General features: G+C 65.6%; 1 protein-coding gene across 1 annotated transcript in view; it reads left to right on the top strand.

Annotated features, from left to right (window-relative positions):
* The window catches only part of LFNG (LFNG O-fucosylpeptide 3-beta-N-acetylglucosaminyltransferase), a 9,315-nt gene extending 2,417 nt beyond the window's left edge, over positions 1-6,898 (top strand). Inside the window, exons 2-8 of the mRNA XM_015592468.2 lie at positions 2,008-2,056; positions 2,549-2,648; positions 2,757-2,910; positions 3,011-3,096; positions 3,559-3,724; positions 4,132-4,217; positions 4,432-6,898. Of these exons, the coding sequence (XP_015447954.2) occupies positions 2,008-2,056; positions 2,549-2,648; positions 2,757-2,910; positions 3,011-3,096; positions 3,559-3,724; positions 4,132-4,217; positions 4,432-4,498 (708 nt within the window). The 3' untranslated portion in view covers positions 4,499-6,898. The remainder of the gene's footprint in view (positions 1-2,007; positions 2,057-2,548; positions 2,649-2,756; positions 2,911-3,010; positions 3,097-3,558; positions 3,725-4,131; positions 4,218-4,431) is intronic.
* Positions 6,899-10,299: the final 3,401 nt, after the last annotated feature.

Below are 10,299 nucleotides of genomic sequence, written 5' to 3'. Positions count from 1 at the left end.
TGCTGCCCAGCTCTTCCCCCTGCAGACCCATTGCTGGGGATGCTGCGAGGGACCTGGGGGGGGTCTCTGTCCCTGGAAGGCCTGGCCCCCGCTGGGTCGGCACCACCTCTGCCCCCGGGGAATGGCCATAGGCTGGGGCCTGCCCTGCCTGGCCTCCGCACGTGAGGTGGTAACGGTGCCCGCGTCAGGGCGCTTGCCCTGGGCACAGGTGAGCTTCTGTTACGCCCGTTGTTCAGAGCGGGAAACGACCTGTGAGCAGTGGGTGGGGCGGCGCCTGAGCAGCCTGCCTCCTCCCCTGCTGGTCGCTCTGATGTGGGGAGACAGGAGGCCCGAGCCCTCCCCGCCACAGCCCTGCCCTCCCGAGTCCTCCTGGCTCTCCGAACAAAGGTGACTTTAATCTCCGTAGCCTTGGGCCGGGTTTTTAGGGCACCACCAAAGCATGGAGAACAGGCCTCGCTTGATCTCATTAAGAAAGCATTTTTTTTTTTAACCCTGTGGCAGGGCATTTGCACGTGGGCTGGGATGCTGGGGAGCGGGCGGGGGGCTGGGTGCGAGTCTGTGCGTGCGGGCTGCCTTGGGGTGTCTGCCAGGCTCTGGAAGGAGGGGTGCATGTGTGCAGAGGGTGTAGATGGAGCCTGCCACCCCCTTCGCTCTGGGCCCGTGATTCGGAGCCGTGGCCGCACCTGAGCGTGTGTTCGGGTCTGGGGTCCGGGTGGGCGAGGGGCCGGGGCCGCCCAGGGGAGGCGGGGCACTCCAGGTGGGTCCCCAGGTCCCTGGGTGTACACGGTGTCCCAGCTCGCGCGTGCTGGGTCCTCCCTGGGACCCGTCTGTACACAGAAGGAAACCGAGGCCCAGGCGTGGAGGCGACATGGGGGGCTCCTACGGCCTGTGCTGCGAGCGCGCCCCGCCGCGCCCCAGGCCGCGCACTCGACCACGCCTGGGTGTGCCAGGAGGCACGAGGAAGGAACATTCCTCTCGTGTGCCGTGTGCCGACCAGCCCAGGCGGCGCCGGCAGCTCCCGCCCCGCCCCGTTGCCCGCCTCGTCGGGCGATCCTGGCAGGGGTGGCCCGGTGCTGGCACAGGTGGAGCTCGACGTGACTCTGGCCAGGCCCATCCTCAAGCCTAGGTTCCTCCCCCGGCAGCAGGACGGAGCACCGGGCTGCACAGTGCCTGGGGCACGGATCCGTGTGCTGGGGCGCGTGCGGCGGCCCGCCTCACCCCTAAGGACCGTCGGCGTCTCCGGAGAACAGCGGTGGCTGCTTTGGCTCAGAGGAGGTGACCTGCCCGCTGGCCACACAGCCAGGGGTGTGGGGGCCCCTGGCCTGAAGGCCCAGCCCAATGGATGGCAGCGCCGTGGCCGCACCCCTGCCCTCCGGACCGCGCGCCCAGTCCGGCCCAGTTAACCAGGCCAGCTGTATGGTAATGGGCAGCGAGGCCACTCCTGCTTAACACGGCCGAGTTAAGGCCGGCCCGGCGCCCCCCGACCGCGGCCTGGGACAAAGCTGGCGGACAATGCCTGGTGATTCATCCTCCCTCCGGCCCTTTGTCCTCTGGGGCTTGGCAGCCGCCCAGCAGAGGCCTTTGTCCTCCACTGATTGAGACTTGGCTTCCCAAAGCCGACCTCCAGTGCCTGTCCCCCCACCTCTGCCCCCTCCCACGGGCTGTGTCAATAAGGGTGTGTGCCCCGCCAGGTGCGCAGGGCGGGCCTGGAGCCGGTTACCTGGCGGCTGGGCGGGGCTCCCCACCTGGCTCGTGCCTGCACAGCTGCCGGGTGACCTTGGGCCCAGCTGTCGACATGGGGGGTGAGGTCTGCGTAAGCCCCAGCCCTGCTTCCACTCGGGTTGGGCCCTCGGCCCCCTTTGTGCGCACGGGGCCCCAAGCAGGGTGGGGAGTGGGCATGCCTGAGCAGCGGTTGCTGGAAGCCCAGGGTGCCCGGCGCCGGACCCCTGCGATGGCCCAGGGCTGGGACACGGCGCTGCCGGTACAAGGCCACGTTTCTCCTTCCAGACCTTCATTTTCACCGACGGGGAGGACGAGGCACTGGCCAGGCGCACGGGTGAGCCCTGGACTTGGGGAGCGGGTGGAGGGGCTCCACTCCCAGGAGGAAATCGTCCCCCATCTTCCCCTCTCCCCGAGAGGTCGCAGAGGCCAAGGGCCTATGAGGGCACTTTACTCAACTGGTTTGCACAGCGCCCCGCCCCACCACTCGGCCCCCCGATTCTCATGCAAATGAGGCCCTTTCAGCTCCCAGGCCCCTTTGAGCAACAGGTGGCCGGTGCTGGGAAAAATCCGCCTGAATGGCTAGGGGCGGGGTGCCCGGCGGGGGCTGGGCTGAGGGGGGCTGCGATCACCAGGCCGTGTCCTGCGCTGGGGAGGGGGCCGAGCGGGAGCCTGCTGCAGGGCACAGCTCGAACCCAAGGCACCTTGGGACACACAGCCACCCGCTCCATCCCTCTCTGTTCGCACGGGCCTGCTGTGTGACTCCAGGCCAGGCTGCCCTCTCTGAGCCAGCGCCGACCGAATTACAGCCCCCTCCCCTCGTTCACAGGCAACATGGTCAACACCAACTGCTCAGCTGCCCACAGTCGCCAGGCCTTGTCCTGCAAGATGGCAGTGGAGTATGACCGCTTCATCGAGTCGGGGAGGAAGTGAGTGTCGGCCACGCCCCCACCCCAGGCCCCTAGCCCAGCAGTGCCCACCCCTTGCACAGCGGACCTGGACCCGCTCCAGCCCCTGATGGCCCTGCTCACCCCCAGGTGGTTCTGCCATGCGGACGATGACAACTATGTGAACGTGCGGGCCCTGCTCCGCCTGCTGGCCAGCTACCCACACACCCAGGACGTTTACATCGGCAAGCCCAGCCTGGACAGGCCCATCCAGGCCACAGAGAGGGTCGGCGAGAATAAGATAGTGAGTCGTGTGTCCACCCGCGCCCGAGCTGGCGGGGAGGAGGCCGAGGGTGTCCCCGCAGCCTGGGGGGGCGGGTCTCACAACACTTCCCCTCCCACAGCGTCCCGTCCACTTCTGGTTTGCCACCGGTGGGGCTGGCTTCTGCATCAGCCGCGGGCTGGCCTTGAAGATGAGCCCGTGGGCCAGGTGAGTCTGCTCGACCGACCAAGTTGCCCAAGTGGGGCCTGGCTCGGTTCACTTTCCCAGCGGTGGGTGTCCCCAGCCTCACATGCACGTGACGCTGAGTCGCAGTCCCCGGCACTTCCCACCTCCTGCCAGCAGGCACCAGAGGGGGCGAGCACCCAGGCCCAGGCGCCACTGGGCAGGACCCCTTGCTGCACCCAGGAACCCTCGACTGGCAGAAAATTCCCAGGCTGGTACCGAGGAGGGTGCGGTGTCAGGGCCCGGGGAGGGACGGGGGTGCTGCCTGCAGCAGAGCCAGCCATAGGGACGCAGACGTGGTCCGCTCCTACTCCACGGGCGCGTCCCCCTCCTCTCTGAGCCTGGCTTCTTGGCTGCGTGTGACCTCTGCCTGGTGGGGTCCTGCCCAGTTCCCAGGGGGCCTGGGGCTCCCGCCTCTGCTCACTGGCGGGCTCTTCCCTCCCGCAGTGGGGGCCACTTCCTGAGCACAGCCGAACGGATCCGGCTGCCCGACGACTGCACCATCGGCTACATCGTGGAGGCCCTGCTGGGCGTGCCGCTCATCCGCAGCGGGCTCTTCCACTCCCACCTGGAGAACCTGCAGCAGGTGCCGGCCTCGGAGCTGCACGAGCAGGTGTGCTGGCCCCGGGGCCCAGGACGGGAGGGGCGGGTGGGTGTCGCGGGTTTAAACAGGGAGCTCAGGCGGGGCCTCACTGCTGGCCGCTGGCTGCCATCCAGATGCCGCCTCCCCCGCCGGCACGGACCCCCTCGAACCCTCTCGTCCATCCTCCCGTCTTCTGTCCTCGGCCGACTCGCCCGCTCTGCGTCTTTTTCTGCATCCGGGGCATCCTCTCGACTCCACCCGCCCCGGGCGAGGCCCCGCCCTGGGCCTTACTCCTGGGATGCGCTGCCCGTGCCTCGTCGGCCTTGCTTCGTGGTCTGAGGCGGAGGCTCTTTCCCCGGTCCCAGCCACAGGGCCAGCCTTGGGCAGAGCTGGGGACACTGGGGCCCCGCCAGCCTCACTCTGCCCTGTCCACACAGGTGACCCTGAGCTACGGCATGTTTGAAAACAAGCGGAATTCCGTCCACGTTAAGGGGCCCTTCTCGGTGGAGGCTGACCCGTCCAGGTGAGGAACGAGGCCCCGGTGTGTGGGGGGGCTCAGCAGCGTCCCCTGGGGGCCTGGTGGAACCGGAGCTGGCTGTCACTAGGCAGCAGGACTCTAAAGAGTGCCCCCAGGACCCCCGCTCAAGGCAAAGCAGGGCGCCCAGTGCTGTGAGTCCGGAGGCGGGTGCTTGTCACTCTCGCCCCCCACGGACCAGCCCCCCACTCTGTCCCCACAGGTTCCGCTCCGTCCACTGCCGCCTGTACCCGGACACGCCCTGGTGTCCTCGCACCGCCACCTTCTAGCAGCCTTGGCTGAGACCCGTCCCTGGGCGCCCCTGGTATCCAAAGGGCCCGGGGACCCTGTAGTGCCACCGTGGCCTTGTCGCCGGAGGCTCCCCAGGGCATGCCTCCATGTGTGTGTGCCGTGTGCCCATGTGCGTAGCAGACTGCCGGGCAGCTCTGCTCTGCCGAGGGGCAGGCGAGTGCCGCTTGTCTGCCTTTCCAGGCTCCACGGGTGGCCGGGCTCCGGAGCCTGTGTCCCCTGGAAGGGTTCGGATGTCACGGGTCACTCTGAGGGCCGTTCCGCGTTATCACTGTCGAGCCTTTGGCCGTGTGGGACCAGGGTCTGCTCCACAGGGTGTGGGGGGGCCTCCCTCTCCCCGCGGAGTGCAGGCCCTGGGCGGCGCCTCTGCGCCTGCGACTCTGCCCCGCCCCCCTGCAGAGCCCCCGGGACAGTCGAGGACCGGGCAGGCGTGGTCCGGCCGCTGCCCGGGTCCCGTGGCCCCATCAAGCCCCCAGTGGCCATGTGGCCGGCTGGGTGGGGGTCTTCTCTTTGTCTCCCCAAGATGGGGAGTCAGAGCTGAGATTTAACCTACTCTCCAAAGTAGAGAGACAGTCGCCCATAGTGGGCGTGTCTGTAAATATTGTGACAGTATTTTTTTACTGTGCTTGTTTTTCAAAAGGGGGTGGGTAAAAGTAGGGTGTTTTTGTCTTCATTTGGGGGGAGCAGGGCAGGGTGTTATTTTATCTCTTCTGTGGATTAGAAAAAGCAGAAGCCGCCCTTGCGATTGTCTTTGCGGCTGAAGCTGGACGTGTCTGACACCCACGTATTTATGTGTCCCCTCGTCTGGCCTCTCCTGTGCCCTCCTGCATCGGCCCTGTGTCCCGCCGGCCCAGCATGGCACACCTGGTCCGGGCGTATGTTCTGTCTTCTGTTTTTCTTTCTGCAAAGACATAGTTAGGAAAGTGAACAATAAGGGAAAAGTTCTCAGGGATTGCAGTGTGGTTGCTATGGTGACGTCCTTTGCTGTGAATAAAGGTGCTCTTTGGGGCTACCCGGGGGTCTGGGTCTTGGCTGGAAGTTGAGGCTGAGCTGCAGGCCCGTCCGAGGTGGCTCCAGGGGGCTGGGAACTCAGCCCTTTGCTCTCGTGTGGGGAGGTGTGTAGAGAAGCCTCACGCGCACTATTGCGAAGGGAACTTGGGATCGAAATGGCTACGTTTAGGTGCCTGGGAGGCACAGCCAGCCCAGGACATGGCCATACAGCCCTGGACACAGTCATACAGTCAGGTCACGGGATTTAGGTCCCACCAAGGAGGGGCCCTGAGGCTCACAACTTCGGCCTGTGCCGACCAGGCCCAGCAGGGGGGATGGAGATTTGCTGTGGCCTGGCCGGGGCCCTCCTTACCTGGCTTCATCCCTGTCATGTGCCAGCAGAGGCCACATTTCTGTCTTCTTTTGCACATGGGGAAAGTGAGGCTCATAGCGGGCAAGACCCAAGGGCAGGCAGCTGGGGTAGTAAAGAGCTCAAAACTCAGAGGCCGGGCGGGCCTCGGGCCTGCCATGCCCGGTCCTGCCATGCTCGGCCGCCCCTCTGCGGGGCTCGGGCCCCGTGCCCGCCTGGACGGGCAGGCGGGGGTCAGGCTGCCCTGTTTCCTTCAGGGAACAGCTCTTCCTGGGGCCCTTCTTCCCCACAGGGAGCCAGGCGGGGAAGTCCCTGGCCACCCCCTCGGCAGCAGCCTGGGGAGCCCTCACTTCCTCTTCCTCACTCCACCTCTGACCTCTCGGGGGAGCCCGGCCTGCAGGGCGGCGGGGTGGTGGCCCCCCTGTGGACCTGGGGCTCCAGGCTCCTCATTCCACGCCCGCACTGTACTCTAAGCCCAGCTTCGACTTATCAGAAAGCTAAGTCATTTGGCTTCCTCTTTCTATAAGTGGCCTGAGACGGCTTCTGAGAATCATCTGCTATTCACTTGACCCAGAAATCCCCACGAAATCACGCAAAGCCAAAGGTTCACATCTTCGTATCCGCTTTAAGAACGCGCATGCAACCGCCCAGGCCATCGAAGGCTGCACATCTGAAAAGCCGCCGGGTGCCTGAGGGATGTCCCTTCACAGACGCGATGGCGTCATTCTGTCCTAGCAGCGGTGGGGTCGGTAGGGATGCCAGGCTGCATGGGCTGGATGCGGGGTCGGAGGCCCCAAAAGAGAGCTCAGAACTGCAGAGGGGGCGCTGGGCGCTGGCCGGTAACCAGGCCCCAGGGGGCAAATGGCTGCCTGGACTCCCGGCCACACGGAGCCAATCACACTGGAAAAAGCAGCTCGTCCCTAAACCAGAAGACAGGTTGCCCAGGAGAGAAAGATGTCCCAGAAGAAGCCAGAGACACAGGAGTAATCTCAGCATCAAATAAATGCTAATAAACGTGGGGGAAAAGGAAACTCATTTGAAAGTGCCTGCCCCGCACCCCGCCCTGCAAGGGCAGAATGCCACCCCCCAGTCACATGCTCACACACTCAGCTCCCCCAGGCTGGGGCATGGGGGACCCTCTTCCTCACAGCCCTTGCTGGTAGCCACCCTGGCCTGGGGGCCGCTGGCCAGGGTCTGACGCCCCTTGCCTTGGACAGGCCTGAGTCAGCGGAGTGGGTTCCAGAAGGCCTCGGAGCAGCTGCCCGCTAGGGCGATGTGGGCAGTGACCGGGGCCAGGGAAGGAAGGGGGGCCCCCACCACCACACAGACATCTCTCGGCGCCCACTGTGCGCCATGCCTGGCGGCGGCGGCCGCATCTTGTCATAGTGCAGGGGAAGTGACAGCACCACTGCCGAGTGTGGGCAGAGGCCGCGGGCCCCCTTCCTGCCAGGGTGAGTCAGAGGAGCCGGCAGCCTGAGTCAGGCCCAGGGCCCCGCTGCTGCCTCTGGCAGCTGGCATCGGCTCCTCCGAGCTGGTGGGGCCCCGGGCAGGTGGAGGCCTCATCAGAGCTGGGGCCATCCTCACTGTCCCAGGGCAGGGCGAGGGCCCTGGGAGGGGACGGCAGAGCTGCGGGGCACCAAGCGGGGCCGGGAGGAGGCCTCGCCCTCAGAGCCTCGACCTCTCCGTCTGAGAAGTGGGGGCAAATGAAACGCAGCGGAGCTGCTGGTGCTCGGGGCCCGGGGGTGTCACAGAGCAGCCCACGGCCTTCTCCCCGAAAGGAGAAGCTGAGGGGGGTTCTCCATCCTCAGAAGGGGAAGCGAGACCGGGAGGGGCCCGGGAACAGCAGCCGCTTTGTTCCTCCCGCCTGGGTCAGGACTGCGAGGAGCACCCCCGCCAGGAGGTGGCACATAGAAGAGGTGACCCGGCCACACCCCGCTGTGGTGGCATTGCCGCCCCAGCCCACATACTGGGCTGGTGGCCGGGTGGAGAGGCTCCGCATCCCCAGCCTGCCCCTGCCTGGCCCCGTCTAACTGCTGGTCAGTCGTGGGCTTTCAAAAACAGGAGGTAAAACCTCCATGCTGGGTGGGGGCCGCTGGTGCTGGGCCTCCCGCCCCATCCAGGCTGCCAGGCGGGCAAGGGCCAGGGCTGGGAGAGGCCAGGTGGGGCCCCTCCCTCATCGGTTTAAACAAACCCTTTCAACTGGGCCATCATGGCCGACTTCCCGGAAGAGGTGTCTGAGCTGGAGCAGGAAGGCTCTGCAGAGGTGCTGTGGGCAGAGGAGGGTGCTCCAGGTCCCAGCGCAGCCCGGGCACAGGTGTGGAGGAGGCACCCATCAGATCAGGGGGCCTGCAAGGCTAGGGGTGGGAGGCAGCTCAGGTCTCCAGGCCCCTCGCCCACATGGCCCCACCGGCAGCAGCTGCCAGGGCCTTCCTCGGGTGCGAGGCCAGTCTCCCCATCTCCGGGCCTGGGCTCAGAAGGGGAGTGGGTGGCCGGGGCCGGCCTCAGCTTTTTGTCAGCCAGACTGGCTGGCCAGCCCCATCTGCCCACCCCAGCCCCGTCTGCCCACCCCAGCCCCAGCCTAATGAGTGTTCTTGGAGGTGACCCCTCCCCACACCACACCTGAGCCCAGGGCTGGACACGGAGAAGGCGCTCGGTGCGTTGCTAGGAGGGACCAGGCCTTTGGAGGTGGCCCAGATTATGTCCCCACTCTGAGTGTGGAAGCTCAGAGCTGTAGCTACCCCCTCCAAACGTTCCCTATTGCCCCCTCCGGCCTCCCGGACCCCTCCCTATACGACCCAGCGCGCCCCAGCACGATGCTCAGGCGCCCACTGGTGGCCACAGCTGGTGGTTTCTCTCTCAGCCTCAGTCCACCCTTCCCAGGACCCTGGCCTGGGTCTAGGGGGCGCAGTCCTCGCCCCGTGTGGCAGGGAGGACAGACCCGCCCTGCAGCCCCGTGCTTGCTCTTAAAAGTTCACATGACGAATCCTAACATTTTTACCACTGCGTAGCTCACCCCACATGTGCACCATCGAGAACCAGCTTGAGCCACTGACGGCCACCCTGCCACCCTGCCACCGTCCTGTCCCCGAGCTCTGGTGCAAGGCCCTTGGAGGATGGGAGATCAGGGCAGGGCTGGTGGCCATAGACGACTGTCGGGGACCCAGCCGCAGTCCCAATGGGCTGGGGGCAGCCTGAGCCTGCAACTCCAGCAGGTTCTCGGTGACCGCAGGGGTCAGCTTTGACCACCGTATTGGAGCAGGAAGGGTGGGCAGTCGGCTGAGATCGAGGACCCAGGGATTTGGCTAGGACGGGCACCTTCTCCGCTGTCCCCACCCCCACTTCCTCTCCAGCCTATGTCATGAGACCCTCCACCCACCCCGACCCCCTGCCCAAGTGCGCTCATCACCGGGCTAGTGGGGGTCCGCACACCGTCCATGGTCAGCCCCCTACTGCGGCCTAGGTCCCAGCCCCACTCAGGAGCCTCACCCCACCAATTATCTGTCCCCTCTCCCCCACATCCATTCCTGTCTACGAGGTCATTCTCCTCAGCTTTGCCAGCATGCTGATGCATCCCCACCGCAGACTTGCAGACGCACAGACACGCAGAAAAAGACAGGTAAACACGCGCAGACACACAGACATGCAGAAAAAGGTAAACATGCAGCTATAAACACGCAGAAACAGACACACAGACGCACAGACCTGCAGACACGCACAGACACGCAGACACATAGACACGCAGAAACAGACACGCAGACAGATCGGTACATGCAGACACACAGACCCGCAGACAACACAGACACAGACACGCAGACAACACCCAGACCCGCACACGCAGACCCGCAGACACGCAGAGACAGACACGCAGACACACAGACACAGACACGCAGACATGTAGACACAGACACGCAGACATGCAGACACAGACACGCAGACACACAGACACAGACACGCAGAGACAGACACGCAGACACATAGACACAGACACGCGGACACACAGACACAGACACGCAGACAACACGCAGACCCACACACGCAGACCCGCAGACACGCAGAGACAGACACGCAGACACACAGACGCAGACACGCGGACACGCAGACACACAGACCTCCGGCCGCCCCCGCCATCTCTGGTGACAGACACGCAGAGACAGACACGCAGACACACAGACCTCCGGCCGCCCCCACCATCTCTGGCGACAGGGTGGCAGCCCCTGCCGCCCGTGGCCTCTCCCACGTTCTCCTGGGTCATCTGTCAGGCTTCATCAGACCCGTCCTTGTCTGAGACACGCTGGTGTCCAGGTCACCAAACCCGCTGGGCGCGTCCCGCCCCTTTGGAACCCGGCCTTTCACAGCCTCCAATGTGGTCCCCGTCCTTCCTCGACACCGTCCCCACGGGGGTCCCAGGACACCCGCCGTCCT

Source organism: Pteropus alecto, unplaced genomic scaffold (assembly GCF_000325575.1).
Source record: "Pteropus alecto unplaced genomic scaffold, ASM32557v1 scaffold56, whole genome shotgun sequence".
In the NCBI taxonomy this organism is placed as follows: domain Eukaryota; kingdom Metazoa; phylum Chordata; class Mammalia; order Chiroptera; family Pteropodidae; genus Pteropus; species Pteropus alecto.
Note: the sequence above shows the minus strand (reverse complement) of the source record. Positions and strands in the feature narration are given on the sequence as shown.